This window comes from Anomalospiza imberbis, chromosome 17 (assembly GCF_031753505.1).
Source record: "Anomalospiza imberbis isolate Cuckoo-Finch-1a 21T00152 chromosome 17, ASM3175350v1, whole genome shotgun sequence".
Taxonomy (NCBI): Eukaryota; Metazoa; Chordata; class Aves; order Passeriformes; family Viduidae; genus Anomalospiza; species Anomalospiza imberbis.
This window is the reverse complement of record NC_089697.1, coordinates 3,909,695-3,927,829: the sequence shown is the minus strand read 5'-3', so window position 1 is coordinate 3,927,829 and position 18,135 is coordinate 3,909,695. Positions and strand designations below refer to the sequence as shown.

The 18,135-nt window shown below is 51.9% G+C and overlaps 1 protein-coding gene across 2 annotated transcripts; it reads left to right on the top strand.

Moving 5' to 3' along the window:
• The first annotated feature begins 11,086 nt into the window (after positions 1-11,086).
• SLC32A1 (solute carrier family 32 member 1) lies at positions 11,087-17,887 on the top strand. 2 transcript variants are annotated; one of them, XM_068207503.1, is made up of 3 exons: positions 11,087-11,105; positions 14,158-14,918; positions 15,729-17,887. In XM_068207503.1, the coding sequence occupies exons 2-3, from the start codon at positions 14,547-14,549 to the stop codon at positions 16,914-16,916; spliced, it is 1,560 nt and encodes a 519-aa protein (XP_068063604.1). In that variant the 5' UTR covers positions 11,087-11,105; positions 14,158-14,546; the 3' UTR covers positions 16,917-17,887. The 2 variants fall into 2 exon arrangements, with proteins under 2 accessions (XP_068063604.1, XP_068063603.1); XM_068207502.1 differs by lacking the exon at positions 11,087-11,105 and having other exon boundaries at positions 14,113-14,918.
• Positions 17,888-18,135: the final 248 nt, after the last annotated feature.

Here is an 18,135-nt window from a genome sequence, read left to right as displayed (position 1 = left end):
TGGAGGGATGGAGGGATGGATGGATGAGGGATGGATGGAGGGAGGGATGGATGGATGGATGGATGGATGGAGGGATGATGGATGGATGAATGGAGGGATGGATGGATGGAGGGATGGGGGGATGGATGGATGAGGGATGGATGGAGGGATGGATGAAGGGATGGATGGATGGATGGAGGGATGGATGGATGGAGGGATGGATGGATGGATGAGGGATGGAGGGATGGATGGATGATGGGTGGATGGGTCTTGGTGAGTGGCTGTACCTCCAGTATCTGCCCAGGAACCTACAGAAACTGCCCTAGAGAGAATCTGAGGACATAAAACCTGAATCAAATCATGTTCTGCTATAACTCCATAGGAAAAAAAAATTATTTCCTGTAGCCACATTATTCTGTATAAAATAGACAAATCTATGTCAGGGTCAAGGCTGTCAGGGCCCAATGAGTGCTTGGACACTGCTCTCAGGCACAGGCTGGGATTCTTGGGGGTGCCCTGTGTAGGGACAGCACTTGGACTCAATCCTTGTGGGCCCCTTCCAGCTCGGGAGATTCTTGATTCTCCATACAGGGCATATGCAAAGTTTTCTCCACTTCCACGTTTGAAGACAATGAACTTTATTACATCTCAGGAAATAAAATTGCTTCTTTCATAAGGTAGTACTCTGCTGAGGGGGGTGTGCCCATTCAGAAATTCTTCTTTACAACCTCAGGCGTTGCTTTTTTGCTGATGCAAATCCCACGTCAGAGGCATGGTGCAGCAGCTCTGCAGCCTCACCGTGGGCACAGGGAAGTGCTCCAGCTGTACAAAGCACAGCTCACCGCATGCCTCATCAGGCACGGGAGAAGCACAGTGGGTTGTAAACGCCAAGCTGACGAAATCGGTGCGAGGTGTTAAGAGTTCAAACAGTAGAACACATTTTAGCTCTTGATTTTCTCCAGATTCACTCTAGAAAGCACGTCACAGGTGTGTCCCAGCTCCTGAGAGCAGGCGGCTGGGGAGGAGGAGGGAGAAGCACGGCTCTTATGCAGGTGAGGGCTTGAATGCCGTCGCTGATGGCAGCAGAAATCCCTGGGATGCAGCGACGGGAAGGGAGGATGGGAACTTCTGGAATCAGCTCCTTGGGATGCTGCTGCTGCTGTGCCACTGCTCGTACAGCCACAGGGGTTGTGAGGATCACAGAACAGCTGTTTGCAAGCAGCACAGGAACATGGGTCACCTTGGTCGAGTTTCAGAGCAAACACCTCGCAGGGATGAAGGAGGCAGTTCACAATGCTCAAAGAATCGTGAAAGAAAATGACTTTCAGGCTTTGCAACAGTTTCAGAGAGGTGAAAATGAATCTGTGCCTGGCCCCAGCCCCGTGCTATAAACTGACACCTTTAACAATGTGCTTTTACTCCTGGTGCTGCTGCAGCTGAGGCCCCTCCACCTGTCCCTGGTGTGATGTCTGCACTCGGGTCCACGTGGGAGAGCAGTTGCCACCTCAGCAAAGGAGACAGCTCTGCTGGGATTGCTGGCAGGGGAGGGGGCCTTGTGCTTTTACAGGTACTGTGAATTTGATGATGGCCCTGGCCAGGAGTGAGAAGAGGATCCCTGCCTTGTTTCCAGTCACAGGTTTCACTTCAGGGGCAGTAATCCTCCTTCCACCCTCAGCACATCCCCATGTGTGCTCCTCATGCAGTGCTTGGGGTCTGACCAAAACCAAGCCCTTAATCCCAGGGTGAGTCTGTCCTGGGACACGAGTGAGTGGAAAAGGCTGAACTTCCACTGCTGAGTGGAGGACAAGGCACACAAGCAGAAAAATCCCTTCTGTTGTTACAGGTGTTTAGTCTGGCCCCACATCAGGGCACTCCTGCAAAGCCCCCCATCCCTGGAAGTGTCCAAGGCCAGGTTGGACAGGGCTTGGAGCAAACTGGAATAGTGGAAGGTGTCCCTCCCCATGACAAGGGGTTACAATGAGATGGTTTTCAGGTTCCTTCACACCCAAACCAATCTGTGATTCTATAAAAACAGTATTTTCTGTACTATCACTAAGATTTGGATCCTGTCAAGGTTCTGTGTGTGTGTGCTGGCAAAATGGCATTGGTACTACCTGAAAACCAAAGGAAACAATCCCAGAGTGACAAGAAACCTGGGATAAAACACAGAGAGAGAGATACAGAGTTTGATCATAAAATAAAATTTCCGTTCTTAAAAAGCCCTAAATGAGACACGGGAAGGGCAAATATTTGTTCTGCTGCTGACCTTCTCAGGCAAATAGCACATCAGGCCCTGTGGAGCTGGAGGCATCGTGCTGCTGGGGAAGTGAGAAATCACCAAAAGCCAGAGTAGGCTGTAGAGAACCAGCTGATTACTCAGGGGAGTCAAATTCCAGCACAGTGAGAAGCCCTTACCTGGATGAATGTGCCCAAATAATAGACATATTTTTTGCCATTATTTTTTGCTGCTAAAGAGAGAGGAATTAATTTCCAGTGTATGTCTGGAGTTGAAATTCAAACATATTTTCAGCATATGTATAATTTCTGCATGTAATTGGTCCTGCCGTCTCAGCTAGAGAATAGTTTTTAGTATTTTGAACTGAAAAATGATCTTCTAAAAACTTTTGGTGGAGTTTTCCATTCCATCACACTAAGAAACTGATTTTGGTGATGTCTGTGCCTTCAAGGGCACAGCACTGCTGTCACAACAGGGAAAGGTGCTCAGCTGAGCTGGGCACATGGCACAATCACAGAACCAGAGTGGTTTGGGTTGGGAAGAACCTTGGAGACCGTCTCATTCCACCTCCTGCCGTGGCCAGGGACACCCTCCACCAGACCAGGTTGCTCCAAGCCCAGCCCAACCTGGCCTTGGACACTGCCAGGGACAGGATATCCAACCAGCCACTTGTTTTCAGCTCCAAAAAGTTGTATTTTTGCTCCTACCTGGAGTGTGAGCCTTTGGGGCTGACACCAGCCGGCAGAGCAGTGGTGGCTCTGCTCTCTGCCCAGCCTGGAGGTTAGGACAGGCTTAAGATACAAAGGTAAGGACTACCCAGGAGATGAGCTACAAAATTAACCCCTGGCTGATGGGTTAACCGGGAGTGGGGTGGATGTGCTTCTCCTGGCTTCAGGTCTCCTCCTCACAGCCCTCCTCCTGCCAAGAACACCCCTTCCCCGAGCCTGTGTCTCTACTGGGGCAGCTGATGCCCCGGTAATGATGCCGTTTGTGACCAATCTTCCAGGATTAAAAATGAACTGTAGCTGCTGCAGTTTCCACCTTTGCCGCATAGCAACGAGAGCAGAAAGTCAATTAATTACCTTCTCTCTGGAATCCAGGGGCCCGTTCGTCCTCGGCTCAGCCGAGTGTGTAATGGAAAAGAGATCGAGGCAGGCTGCAGCTGGCCAGCTGGGAATTGCATGACAAAGTGAAAGATGAGCTCTGGCAAAAAGAGGAGAGGAAGGGTGCTGGGGAAAATCCTCATCGCACAGGTTCATTAAAAAAAAGTAAGATGCTACTGATTACACAATTATTGACTTATTCCCCTGCTTTCAGTCCTGATGATGGTTCTGCAGCAGACACCCTGTGTTGTTGCAGGGCACCACCTGAGCTCCTGGAGACATGGGATTATCTGCTCTAACACCCTCCCTGCTTCAGAACTGGGCTTTCAAGAAGTTTATTTGGATAATAGTTCCTTTTTGGCTGCTGTTTCTCTGGGTAATGACCCCTTTAGGGCTGTTGTAGCCTCTCACATTGCCCCAGAGTTTCCAGCTAGCAGCTGTTTAGAGCTGATTTTGAATGTGGCTGCTTCACTGCTCTTCCTGGTGGCTTTCTGTGGTGAAGGTTAATGGGAAAACCATTCTAAACATTGAATTTCCTTGGAAAGATTGGATTGATGGGTACAAACAAACTGAGAAGCCATGGGTGGGGGTCTGAACGGCTACTGGGTTTGGCTCAGCAGGAGGACATGCTGCTTTTAGCAGCTTCTCTGTAGACAGGAGCTTGTAAGGTCATCCTCAGTCCTCCCAGACAGGACTCCGTGACCACTGCTCTGTTCTGAGGGAAACTGGAAAAGTGAAGGAAGATGACTATTTTAATGTCCCTTTATCAGATCCGACAGCTTCAGAGCCCTGGGTAATTGTCTGTTAATGAGAGCAAACAATTGTTACCTCTGGCCCCTCTAGTTCAGCTGTGTCACTCGGGTCACCTGGCAGGGGCTGGGAGAGGGGACATCAGGACTGAGACTTCCTGGGGAAGGAAAGAAGGGACAGTGGGAGGGAGGAGCATGGACTGGGATGTGCAGGAGCCTCCAGCATGGCTAGTGGTTGAGCCATGGGGTGAGGAGGGGTCTCTGCACAAGGCTCTGCTGCAGTGACAGCCAGCGAGGTGACAGAGGGAATGTCAGGGAGAAATTTGACATCAGGTGCCAGGAAGGAATCCTGGTTTGTAGAAAGGATCAGACCTAGAGAAACCAAGGAATGTGAGACCCCCTAGTTTAACTTTCCCTCTGGGCACTTCTGTCCCATTGTCAGCTGGGATGTGAGCTGAACCAGGCTCCAGTAATTTATCTACAGTGACAGAGCTCCAGCGACTGAACTGGAACAAGGAAGTTTAATCTCTGCCTTCCTGCACCAGTCGGAAATTTGGAATCCTAGGCTGCCCTTTCCCCATCAGGGGTTTGTGCTGTGTATAGAAGTTTTTGGCAAAACCAAGAGTCCAGCTTTAAGAGCCAAAGACCTTTGATGTGGCAGGAAGGATGTCAGCTCCTCCTGGAAAAACTGAGAGGCCGCTGTGCCCAGCTTGGTGAGTTCAATGACATTTGCAAGGCTTAAGAAACAAATCTTGAGGATCTCCTACCTGATGCACCACCCAATGTTTATTTGATAGCTGGTCCTAAGGTGAGGTGTTTCAGTATGGGAAGAGAGTTCCTGAATCATAGTCCTGCTGTGGGACAGCACAGCCCTCTCCTTTCCCAGCCTGGCAATCTCCTCTCACTCAACTTTCTAACGTGGAGAAGAAGTAACTTTAAGTCTCATTATTAATTTACCTCATCTGCAGTTTACATGTGTGCAGGGGGAGGTAATCACAGAGCTGCCTTCCCTGCTGTTCTCTTCCTGAGGTTTCATACTCTCCAAATTTCTTTTTGTCATAAATCAAATTAACTAAATTGCTTAAGAAGTACTGTTCTATTAAAAGCAAATAGTGTTATGATGCCAAAAGTTTTATGAGAATGGTGTTTTTAATAGTAATACTTTGTGATTACAGGCTGCTAAGTTCAGTGTGAGTTTGCAGTCCCCAAGCTGGGCAACTTCCTGGGGGTTCCCCTGGCAGGGGAGACCCTCCTGGAGCAGTTCTGTGTCAGGAACAAGAGACACATTGGACTTTTTCAGACTTCAGCTTCTGTTTATTGTTATCTTATCAAAACTTCAGCACTCTGTCTGCACCAGACCCTGCGTGCAGGAAAAACAGCACAAAAATGGCCAACAATCTCTTGTTACAAGGCCTTTTAAGTCTAATCAAAAACTGAGCTACCCAGTTAAGAAGTGACACCTAGATTATTTTCCTTTCTAACCCAATAACTGACCCCTAAAGACCAGCAATGCAGATTTTTGTACCCAATTACAAGATACCACCTAAACCCAGGAAGAAAGAGGAAGAAGAAGAAAGAAGAAGGGAACTCAAGACAACACCCTATATCCTCCATCTTGAACCCATCTATAACATACTAAAAATCCTAAAACCTAAATGTCTCACCCATGTGACATACTACACTACTCTCTACAGTCTCCACAATCTATTTCACACTTTTGTGGTTTCTAGTTTACCTTGAGGCTTTGGAAGTTTTCTCCACGAATGAGGGTCAAAGTCAGTGCTCCCCTGGGGGTCAGGACACCCCAGAGCAGACAGAGAAATATTCCCAGTGCCCTGGGTTTCCACAGTTCAGAGTTTCAGAGTTTCAAAGCTTAAAGACTGCTTAACATTCCCCTGTGAAATAAATAATCTGGTATGCATTTACAGAGGCCTACAACATAGTACAAATAGATGAAAAGCTGTAAATGTAGTTAAAATATTGGTTATTTTACTTGCTGAAGTTCCCTGGATCCCCACACAAAGCTGTAGAGGAGCCTGAAGTTTTGGTGGTCCTGAGTGGGTTTGGGAAGCTCCTGAGCCACAGAGTGAGCCCAGCTGGTGCACTCATGGACTCTTTCATGGGATGCAGTGATGCACTTCATCAACAGCTTGTCCCCTTTATTAGGAGCTGTCCCAGGAGGAAAGTGGTGTGGCAGAACAGCAAACCAGCACAGCAAGGCTCCCCAGGGTTTGAGCTTCCTTTCCTGCTGGAGAAGCAGCAGCAGGGGAGGGTAAGGCCCCTCCATAACTGCAGGGTGTCCCAGAGGGATGCACCACACTGGGCTGGGCTCCTGGAGTGCAGTACCGTGAGCACCTCTGAGCCCCAGCAACCACCCTGAGCTGCTGCCCTCAGCTCTCTGCAAGGATGGAGGCAGAGGGCAGGAATGCTGCTTTAGTGCCCAGAAAGTACTTATTTACAAATATTTTTTAATCTCATTTTCTTTCATCTCCTAATTCAAAGGCTTAAGCTAAATTCATGGAAAGGCACAGAATCTGTCCCTGTAATGCCCATGAAGCAGAGACCCTCGGGCTCCTGGCAGCTGCAGAGCAGAGCCTGGGTGAGAACCACCCTGCCTGCACCTGGCCTAGCCCTGGGCCCATTTCTGCCTCTTATGGAGCAGAGCATCCCACCAGGAAGTGACCAAAACCCCCACGGGAGGTTTGCTGCAGTGGTAACAGGTGAAATTTCTATTTTGCTGAAATATTTGCTGTGTGTCAGTGTGAGCTGCACAGCTGGGCACTGTGCTGCTGCATCACCAAAAATACATCCTCTGCTGCAGCTGTGGTTTCCAGCTCGTGGTCTGTTCCCTCCTTATTGTCTCCTGGCAAGGGATAATTTCAGTCCTGCCCTAGTACCTGTTCTCTTTCTGTACTTTATCCTAGATGAAAGAAGAAAGGCTCCTCTGCAAAGGTCTGGTCTTCTGCCTGTGGGGTTGATGCTGAGACCCCCAGGGCTGGCTGGACTCCTCTGGTGCCTCTGGACAAGAAACTCGCTGCTTGCTTGCTTGTGAGGACAGTAAATATTATGAATATTATCCTGTCCCAGTTTGCTAACCTGAAGTGCTGACAGGAAAGCTTTTCAGGTCAGAGTATTTGAGAAACTCTGTAGAAATGCTCCATTTAGCTGTAATTACTGAGTGCTGTCCCTGTGACTGGCTCTGGAGTCAGCACTGCCTGCAGTGTGAGGTATCGAGGGTTATGATGGGCACCTCTGCAGCAGCAGACAAAGACACTGTGATGAGCTGTCCTCCTGAGCCATGTAAGAAATAGGTTCTCCATTGCTTGTGCTGGGCACAGGTAACTGCATTTCCTGCACCCTACTAGTGCAGCACCAGCAGGGCTGGTTCTGCCCCATGCCAAGTGCCAGTGCCCCTCTGGCCGCAGACAGCCGGGCACTCACAACTCACACCCTCCCTGTGCCACTGTGAGTTTTCCCAGCACTGTGCACTGCGCTGCTCACACTGGCATTGTGGGATGAAAAGGAATGATGTGTGTGGAGCCTTCCTGCAAAAAGAGGTTTGTTCTTTTTTCTCTTCTTCTCGTTTTTTTTTAATTTTTTTTCTTTGCTAGAAGCAGGACTCTGCCCGCAGTGCAGAGCAGAGGCAGCCAAGGCGAGGGCAGCATCCAGTCCTTGCCCACGAGCAGCAGCAGGAGGTGAGGTATCCCCTCAGCTGGCAGTGGGCATGCAGGGGGCACAGGCAGCAGCACGAGGGCACGAGGTGAGGTTCTCTGTCTCCTCCTCTCCAGCAGCACGGGAAGTGTTGCTGTGGGCTGAGCTCTCCTTTGGATCAAGCTGTGATGTACCTCATTTTCCCTTTGGCTTTCCTTAGGACACAGCAGCAGCTTCACGTGGTGTTTTCTGGGCTCAGGTCTTGACTGTATCCTTTACATGGAGTTTATTTTTTGTCTCTAGGAAAAAAGCCCAGACTAATGGATGATACCTGCACGCAGAGGCTGCACATCCAAATCCTGCTGCTGGAAAGAGCACCCTCCACATGGGAGACTCCACAAATTGATGTGGAGTCAGGTTCAGAGACCCAGCTGCAATTTTGCCAGTAGCTTCAGTGTTTGGCTCAGGTGAACCTGGTTTCTGTCACTCCAAAACACTGAAAGAAGTCCCGTTAGAGGGAGATGCACAAACCTGTGCCTGCTGCCTTGCCTTGTTAGCCTTGGCTGAGCTTTCAGGAACATCTCAAAGCAGGATCTGGGGCTTCCCAAATTGCTCCTCTTGGCTTTTGGATAGAGCTGGAAGATGTTTGCAGGAGATGTGAGTGACTGTGTGTTGCTGACCTGATTTTATCAGAAATGGACACACAAAAGAGAAGGCACATGTCCAGATGGGGGATGGAGCAGGCTGAGATTGAGCCCTCCTGACAAGAAACACCCCAAGGCAAGCTGGCTGCTGGCCGGCCCTCTGCATGAGAGGCCCTTCCCACAGCACACACAGATTAAACACAATTAAGAAAAAACAGCATTGAAAGAATAAGAAAAAATATAGATGATATAAAAAGTCTCCAGTACTGGGGCATCATCTGACCACAGGGAGAACTTTCCTGTCCAGACCAGTCGCTGTTTGTTACAGCCCCTACAAGTGCAGCAGAAGAGATTTTTATTTGAAAGTTGATATTAAAAATCTTGGCACCTATGAAGTGTGCACCTTCCTTTCCTAGTCCATTGTCATTTCCTGTGAAATACAAGAGTGTGTACATATATGAATATTTAATTTGACAGTGATGAAGGTTTATATATTAAGTCAATGAAAATGCTGTTAGGCTCGTGGGAACAATACTACAGAGTAGTGAGCTGGGAATTTGGTACCCAGGGGCTACCACTTAATTTTGATGTGAAGCATAAAGACAAACAATGGGTTAAATTTAATTCCAACCTATGGAAAGTGTTTTTGGGAATGTGTTGTGCTCAAATTGCAAATTAATTTTTAGTTTATATGTGATAATGGTTTATCAAGGCTCTTCCCTCTGGGAAATAGAAATCACAGCAATTCATGTACAAATTTAATCCCAAATTACAGATCAAAAATTACTTATTTTGCAAATAGAGAGGTTAAATCAAGAAACCTTTCTTTTTACATATGGTAAAATTTTCTTATTTTAATACACATTAATCTAAAATTTTGACATTCCCAATCATTAGTATGTGTGGTCTTTTTTTTAATGAGTCTGAAATTTAGGCAGCCATTTTGTGTGTTCAGTAAAAAAAATAATTAAATAAAGAGTGGGCATCCACTGTGGGCTTTCTCCTGGAGACTCTGCCTTTGGATTTCACTCTGTTATTGTTATTTTACTGCAGAGTATCTGCCAGCGTGGCTGCTGCTCTCTTTGTCTTGAGCACCGGACTGTGGACCAGCCGCAACAGCCAGAGCACAAACCCAGCAGCAGCTTGGGTGATTCTACATCCAGAGTTTTCACTTCGTGATTTTGCTGCTGGCGAGCTCTAAACACACTCGAGAGGGAGAGCCCGAGGCTTGGGACATTCCAGCAGCCTGTGCTGCAGCCCACAGCCGCCCTCCCTCCCCTCCAGAGCCCTCTCACCGTGCACCACGTCCTGGCTCCGACGCCTTCTCCTTCCCTACCCGAAATTCCCACAGCGATGAACTAGGTCACGGGAGCTGGTCCCAGTCCAGCAGTTTATCTAATTGCCTTTTTAGAGTATATCGTGCAACTCTTCATTATCCTGTCAGAGCTGCCCGGCGCGGTGGCGGCGGGGGGATGAGGAGGCAGAGCCGGGATGAAGGGCACTGCTGTGCAGCCTCTCTTGTGCATTGCTGGGGCTGCAGGGCTGCCATCGGCCTGGCCATAAACACAGCAGCTGCTTCTGGACACGGCTGCAGGAAGGGGGAGCAGCTTCCACGTCCTGGGATCCTCCCTAGGTGCACACGTACCTGTGCAGAGGGGTGGCTGCTGCTCCAGGAATGCCTGGGCTGACCTGTAAGGGTTCTGTTCTTCGGGCAGATGTGACCATGGAATTTTCTTGGCTGTTTGGGCAGAAGGTGCCCCTCAGCCTTCCTGTCTCTGCAGCTGGCAGCTGTGCTGGAGGTGCTCTGCAGCAGGTTAGAGGGGAGTGGGGAAAGATCGTGGCACAGGCCAGGAGTCTGAGCAGGAATCAGGGGCTTGCACACCTGCATTTGGACTTTCACTCTTCCTGAGTGTTACAGGGGAGGATGAAGGTGAACATCCAGGATTTGCACACCCCCTTTTTCATATGGGCACAATTTGCAGTCTAGTGTGCTTGTAGCAGCTCACAGCCCCCAAAACCCATGAGACCCAAATCCTTTGCGGCTGGGAGCCTGACTGAGCAGTGAACTTGGAGTGATGGCCATCCTGCTCCCAAATACCTGCACCTTCGTGCAACTGGCACTGCTCTGTGCTGCCCAGCAGCCTGGAGAGGGGCTGGTGGTGAGGGATTTAGAAAGACAACACGGCCAGGATTGGACTTCTGACTTGCTTTAAATGCTTCTTGAGCACAAATTGCTCTTATACCTCAGTTTAATAATCAGAAGACCCAGCCACAAGCCTAGCAAGCCTGGTCTGCAGAGATAAGACGGAGTTATTCCTCCGGCTTGGATGTGCCTGGGGAGGATGGTGGGGTGTGGACGAGCTGCTCCCCGCAGGAGCAGGGCTGCACACCCCTAGCACTGCTGGGGAGGGTACAAGAGACCCTCTGCCCGCCCCGAGGAGCGGCTCAGAGAAAGCAGAGAGTGCCAGAGCCCCCCGGCTTCAGCGCTGGCTGCGGCTCGCTCGCGGGCTCGCTCTCGCCTTTCAGCCTCGGCTGAAACGATTTGCAGCTCAAACGCCCCCCTGAGAGCCGCTAACCTTTGGATAAGGTTTGGCACCATTATCCTGCTCGGGTTAATTGGGAGTTAGGGAGAGCCCAGGAGTGACGCCGCTGCTTCCATCCGTCCGTCTGTCCGTCCGTCCGTCCACCCGCCCCTCCAGCCTTCCCCGGTGCGCTGCGGGCAGCGATGGAGAGAGAAGCAGAGGTAAATGCCCCGACCCTCCGGGTTTTCCTCTCTTCCTCTCCCTCTTTCTGTGTCCCGTAGCCCCCGCCCCCGCTCCGTTTTTGGTTTTTTTTTTTGGTGGGTTTTTTTTTTTGTTTGTTTTTTGGTTTTTTTTTTTTTTTGTGCTTTCTACCCGATTTCAGCCGCCGGCAGTAGTTCGGGGGCAGTGGGGAGAAAGTATTTTTATTTTTTCAGCCGCTGCTACAGAAAATCTTTATCTCCCTCTCCTGGAGCCGTCGTCCCGGAGGCAGAGGGACCGGGGTGGGTGTTCCCAGCCGGGCAGGGGGTGCGGGGGCGGTTCCGAGATGCGGGTGCGGGCTCAGCTCCCGGCAGAAAAACCGGGGGGGCACAGCGGCACCCCCGCTCCTGTACCCCTCGGAGCCCCAGAGCCTGACCTCAGCATCCCCCACAGTTTCTCACTGACCTCGGGGTCCGACGAGGCTCAGCAGCCCCGGCGCTCTGCGGGCTCTCAGTTTGAAGGGTCCCCCGGGCAAGGAGGGGGCACGGCCCCGCGCGGCACTGGGAAAAGAGAGCCCCGAGCCCAGGGCATCCCCGGCCGGAGGAACGGCCCGAGCCCGCCGGGGGCACGGAGGGTCCCACGGCCCTCGCGAGGCAGCCCTGCCCCGGGGCACTCTCTCCGCACTGGCCCCGAGATCTTGGACATATTTTCAAGCTCCCTGTGGATTATTTTATTATTATTATTATTATTATTCCTTTCTTCAGTTGGAGTTTTTGCTTTATTGGTTGTTTTGGGGGGATTTTGCTAGGTTTTGGTTTTCTGGTTTTGTGTTGGGGTTTTGTTTTGGTATTTTTTGCTTGTTTGGTTGGTTTTCTGTCGGTTTGGGTTTTTTGTTCCCTTTTTGTTTGTTGTTCATTCTTTTTTTTAATATTAATATTTATTTTGGTTAGGATTTTTTTTTTCTTTAAGAGACGTCTCCCGAGCCCGACACATCCATGACATTCTGGATGCTCAACGAAGAGCCAAAAGCCCATTTCCTTCAGCCTTGGCGTGATCATAGAAAGGCTTGGGTTGGAAGGGACCTTAAAAGTCAGCTGGGTGGCTCCCAGTGGAACCCCCTCCACTCCCCGACATCGAGGGCTGCTGCCCGGGGGTGCGGCGTGATGCCCGGTGGGATCATTTTGGGTCTCCCAGCCGCCGTTCGGGGCTGCCGGGGCAGGGGCACGGATGCGCCAGGGCTATTTGAGGAAATAAACACGCACCAGACAGAGGTTTGGATGCATTTTCGTTCCTTCTTCCCTGATGCCCCCTGCAGCCTCCAGTAACAGAGCTCCTTCACGCCTGCTTTCATAACGAACTCGTCTTAGGATAAATTAAAAAAAAAAAAATGTTAATAAAAAAGAAAAAGAAATCGTTGGATTAATCCCTCACGGTGTCCGTCGTGGCACTGGTTTTCCCGGGTTGTGAAGAGGTGAAACGGCGGCTGCGGCAGCGGTGACGGCCCGAGCTTTTCAATTTCGCCCGTGAAATCCCAGCCCGTCAAGACGCTGCTAAACCCGGGGCGAAGCCGTGCCCCACTCGGCTTTCGCGACCTATCTGTGCACTCACATGTAATAATTCCCACGCAAAGCCAAGGATGCGCCACGCTCAGTCGCCCACCTCCTCTGCTGCCATCAAAAAAAAAAAAATTTTTGGGGGGCCTGCTGGAGAAGCAGCTCCCTCATCCCCGCGCCAGGAGCAGTGGACGAGAGACCCCTTAGGGGTACAGCCCTCACCGCGGATATTTTAGCTTTATTCTGGTTTTTTGCTCCCTTCAGCCTCTTTGCACCCCATTTGCTTTTGAATTGTGGCTGTGGAAAAAAAAAAAATTAAAATATTTTTAAGGAGGGGATTTAGGGGTCTTTTTTCCTAGGAATTGTTTTTTTTTTTTTTTTTCCATCTCTGCTCAGTACTGCATCCCACCTGCAACCGCAGCCTGTGCGCTCCCTCCCTACTCCCTCAACAATGATACTAGGAAATAATTTCCTCCCGGCTTTTCCTCCCCTCTGTAGTAAAATAATGTTCCTTTTTTTTGTCTTCCAAAACAACAAAGGAAACAGAAATTCCTCCCTTTCCCCACCTTTCAAAGAACGCACATACATATATATAAATATGATTTTTTTAAACAACGATTTAAAGGCTCTCCCGCCGCAGAGGGGACGTGCTTTCCCACACACTGCCCCCGCATGCCATCGCTCCCCTGCCACTCTCCACTTGTCTCTGCCACAGCACAGGACCGGCACTTCTCGTTGCCGTTGTCGGCTATGTTGGCCGCTCACCTCGGAAAAAAATTTAAAATAAATTTAAAATCGTAAGGCTTTTAATTTACAAACGAACATAAGCGTTGGAAGCAAACCGAAAAGATCGGTATTTTGTTTAAAGAAAGGAGAATCTCAGCACTGGCTGGTGAGGACCGAGAGCTCTGCACGGAGCATCCCCCGGTGCCGGTGCCCCCCGCGGCCGGGCGGTACCGCTGCGGTGCCGGTGCGGTGCCACCCGGCTGCGGGCCCCAAACGAGATCTGCGCCCCCGGTCCCGCCTGTTTTGGAGCTCACTGATCCCAGGAATCGTTACAGAGAGCTGAACCTCGCTCCCTGTGCGCGGGTGGCCTCGCACTGCTGTGTCCCCTGGGCAGGGGCCGCTGCCCAGGCCGCCCCTCGCCTCCCAAGTGGCCGCGCGTTTTGGGGGACAGAGAAAAGAAAAAGAAGGGGGTGCGAGGAGGAAAATCCCGTTAAGAGCCTGTCGAAAGCCGCCTATCCGCCTCTTCAGAGGAGCTTTTTGTTTCTCCGTGGGGAAGGGGCTGGCGGCCGGGGGCCTGCGGGCGGGTGCGGGGCAGGTGCGGGGCAGGGCGGGCAGCGCAAGGGATGCGGAGCCGGGCGGGTGGGGGGGGGTGGTCCCGGGCTGCGGCGCTGCTGGCGGGGCCCGGCGGGCGTGGGTGGGGCGGGGGGGGAGTGCGGGGGGCTGGGCTTGGCCGGGGAGGCTGGTACCTCCCCCAGAAATGCAGCAATTCTCTCCCCTCTCCTCTTCTCTCCGCGAGGTGGGCGCACTGCGATGGAGACGCGGCGCGCTGTGCCAGGGGCTTGCTCTGCCCGTCTGGTGACATCCGCCGGCTGCTGACAGCCCCCATCCCGCCCGACTCGCCCCCCGATCCCGCCGCGGGGCTCGGCGGAGCGGCGCGGAGCAGCGCGGAGCGGGCGGCGGGGCGTGCGGGCCCGCTCCCCCCGCAGCGGTGTCATGCCCCTGGGCACCCCGGCCGGGAGCCGCCCGCACTGCGCCGGGACACGGAGGTAGCGGCTCGGAGCAGCTCCCCGCAGCCGCCCCTCGCCGGGCGACCAAGTCCCGTCCACCGCCCCGCCGCCCGCCCGCCCCGTCGGGTCTCTGCATCCCCGAGGGTCCGCGAGCAGCGGAGTCACCAGAGCCGCCGCCATGGCCACCCTCCTCCGCAGCAAGCTCTCCAACGTGGCCACCTCGGTGTCGCACAAATCCCAGGCGAAGATGAGCGGCATGTTCGCCAGGATGGGCTTCCAGGCGGCCACCGATGAGGAGGCGGTGGGCTTCGCCCACTGCGACGACCTCGACATGGAGCATCGGCAAGGGCTGCAGATGGACATCCTCAAGTCCGAGGGCAGCGAGGAGGGCGGGGAGCCGCCCCTGGAGGGGGACATCCACTACCAGCGGGACGGCACAGGGCCCCTGCCGCCCTCCGCCTCCAAGGAGGCCTGCTCCGAGCTCTCCGGGCAGGGCAAGCCCAAGATCACGGCATGGGAGGCGGGATGGAACGTCACCAACGCCATCCAGGTACGGCCGCCGCCGCTCCGCCACTGCCGCGGGGCACCGGGCAGCGCTCCCTGATCCCGGTCCTGTTACGTGCTCTGTATCTCGGCCAGAAACCGTGGGCTGATTGCAAACCGGCTTCGAGGAAAAGGGGGAAAAGGAAAAAAAAGAGGGAAAAAACAGAAATAAAAATAGGTGAAAGATAGAGGTGAATAATAGGGCGGGAGGAAGGAATGAAAAGGAAAAACAGATTTAAAAAAAATGGAAACTAAAACCCCTCAGCCCAGCTTTCTGCATTGTCCCCCCCGCTCCCCACCCCCGAGCCAGGCACAGCGCCAGGGAGGGGCCCAGGGCCCAGCTCTGTCACACTGCAGATCCTGACCCCATCAGGGGTCACGGGCAAGGAGGGACAGGGGACCCGGGGGTGACTGGGCTGGTGGTGGGGCTGCACTGGAGTGGGCCCAGTCTGGCTCCTCGGGATGTCCCCAGCTATGGAGGTCTTGGTGCGCTGAGAGGGGCTGGGGACAGAGAGGGTAGAGACTGGAGCAAAGCCCGGGCACCCAAACCTTGCTTGCCTGTTGTGGGTGCTCCGGGGTGCGATGACGCGGGTGTGAATGTGGGGGTGGCACGTCACAGGGACAGGGGGTGCGTCACCACGCGTGGCCGCGGCTGTGTGGCGTGACTGTGTGACTGCCTGCGTGGGTGCCATGGTGTGTGGGCAGACAGAGAGCACGCACATGACCGCCGTGGTGCGGCTGCGTGTGCTCGGCCGTGGACGTGGGCCCGGGCCCCTCAGAGATCCAGCAACACGGTTTCCATTTTGTCTCTTTCTAGGGGATGTTTGTTCTGGGCCTGCCCTATGCCATCCTTCACGGTGGATACCTAGGACTCTTTTTAATAATTTTCGCTGCAGTGGTTTGCTGCTACACTGGGAAAATCCTTATTGCCTGTCTTTACGAAGAGAATGAGGATGGGGAGATAGTCAGGGTGAGAGACTCCTACGTGGACATCGCGAACGCGTGCTGCGCGCCCCGCTTCCCCACCCTCGGGGGCAGAATTGTGAACGTGGCTCAGATCATTGAACTGGTCATGACCTGCATCCTCTATGTGGTGGTCAGTGGGAACCTGATGTACAACAGCTTCCCCAACCTGCCCGTCTCACAGAAGTCGTGGTCCATCATTGCCACGGCAGTGCTCCTGCCTTGTGCGTTCTTGAAGAACCTCAAGGCAGTCTCCAAGTTCAGCTTGCTCTGCACATTAGCCCACTTTGTCATCAACATCCTGGTGATCGCCTACTGCCTCTCCAGGGCACGCGACTGGGCCTGGGACAAAGTCAAGTTTTACATTGATGTCAAGAAGTTTCCCATCTCTATTGGCATCATTGTCTTCAGCTACACCTCCCAGATCTTTCTGCCTTCCTTGGAGGGGAACATGCAGAACCCCAAGGAGTTTCATTGCATGATGAACTGGACTCACATAGCAGCTTGCATCCTTAAGGGACTCTTTGCCTTGGTCGCCTACCTGACCTGGGCTGATGAGACCAAGGAGGTCATTACAGACAACTTGCCATCCACCATTAGGGCAGTAGTCAACATTTTCTTGGTGGCCAAAGCCTTGCTCTCCTACCCCTTGCCGTTCTTTGCAGCTGTAGAAGTCCTGGAGCGGTCCCTTTTCCAAGATGGAAACAGGGCTTTCTTCCCCAACTGCTATGGGGGTGACGGGCGGCTCAAATCCTGGGGACTCACCCTCAGATGTGCCCTGGTAGTTTTCACCCTGCTCATGGCTATTTATGTCCCCCATTTTGCCCTCTTGATGGGTCTTACTGGGAGTCTCACAGGCGCAGGGCTCTGTTTCCTGCTCCCCAGTCTCTTCCACCTCAAACTGTTGTGGAGGAAGCTCTTGTGGCATCATGTCTTCTTTGATGTTGCCATTTTCGTTATAGGTGGTATCTGCAGCATCTCTGGGTTCATCCACTCTTTAGAAGGCCTCATAGAAGCTTTCAGAACCAATGCTGAAGACTAAGGAGGGGCCAGAGTCGGGTGCAGGAAGAGAATCGCATTGAACATCCGCATAGCCAAATAATTCTGCATCCCTTTAATGGAAAGAGTCATTATTTTCGTTACATGCATCCAAAAAATTCTATGTCATAGAATCTGCAAACTAAGGAAAATAAGAAGAGATTAAAGTGCTCGCCCTGATGTCTTTTTAAATAAGCTCAGATTAAAATCTATTTTTTTGTTATTTAGATTTTTTTGGAAGAAAATTATCTGGTGCCCCACTCCTATCTCCTCACTCGTTGCCTGAAGCTTGGCCCCCCACAAACGGCCTGTTGGGAAACAGTCGCAGTTTTCAACACTCCTCACAGATATGCAAATCAGTGTTTCAGGAGCTGAAACACAGGTGCCGATCCCATGGGATTGGGGAGCAAACCCGCTGTCGGTGCTGGGAGCAGGGACCTTTGTTTGAACACTTTGAGAGATGGATGTAGACAAGACCCAGATTGTACGACCGGCCCAACAAGCCCAAGCAGCATCTGACGACTGGTGATGCCGCTTACCTGCAATGTTTACACCGTAGTCACATAGATGTCAGGACTGCTTGATTCTTCCATCCGAATCCACACCGAGGAACGGCGCTTCCCATCAAATACAAATGTGTTGCCTCTGGTTGAAATCGCAGCCCTGGAGTCCCCTTCTCGGTGACTTAAGTTTTGTTTCATTTTAACAATTGTTATTTCTAAATTATGAAAAGCTAAAAAAAAAAAAAAATATATATATATGGTTGGATTTGATGTCGTTCAGGATTACAGGAACAAAACTATGACACAATTCATTCTGTGCAATCTACCAGATCCGTGGAGCTGTTTCCAATGTATGTGTGGTGTCATTGTGGTAAATAAGATGAAAAATGTATATCAGAAAAAAAAAAAATCTATCTTTAACATATAATGTGGTACATAAATATATGGAATAATAAAGAGAAAACACAGATGATGAGGCTGGCCTGGTTCGTGGGGGGCTTGGAGGAGCAGGGCAGGGACAGAGGGAAGTTCATCCATCCCGTGTTGGAGCTACAACACATCCTCGGGCTAAGGGGAGGCAGTGCCGGGTTTCTAGAGAAGGTGGCATTCGGCTATTTGCAAGAGGTAGGAGACATTTTTTGGGAAAAGGTCGTCTTACAGCTGGGGGTGATGGGGCTGCTCTCACCCCCTCCTCACAGTTTTGCTTTCCCCCGTAGTGCT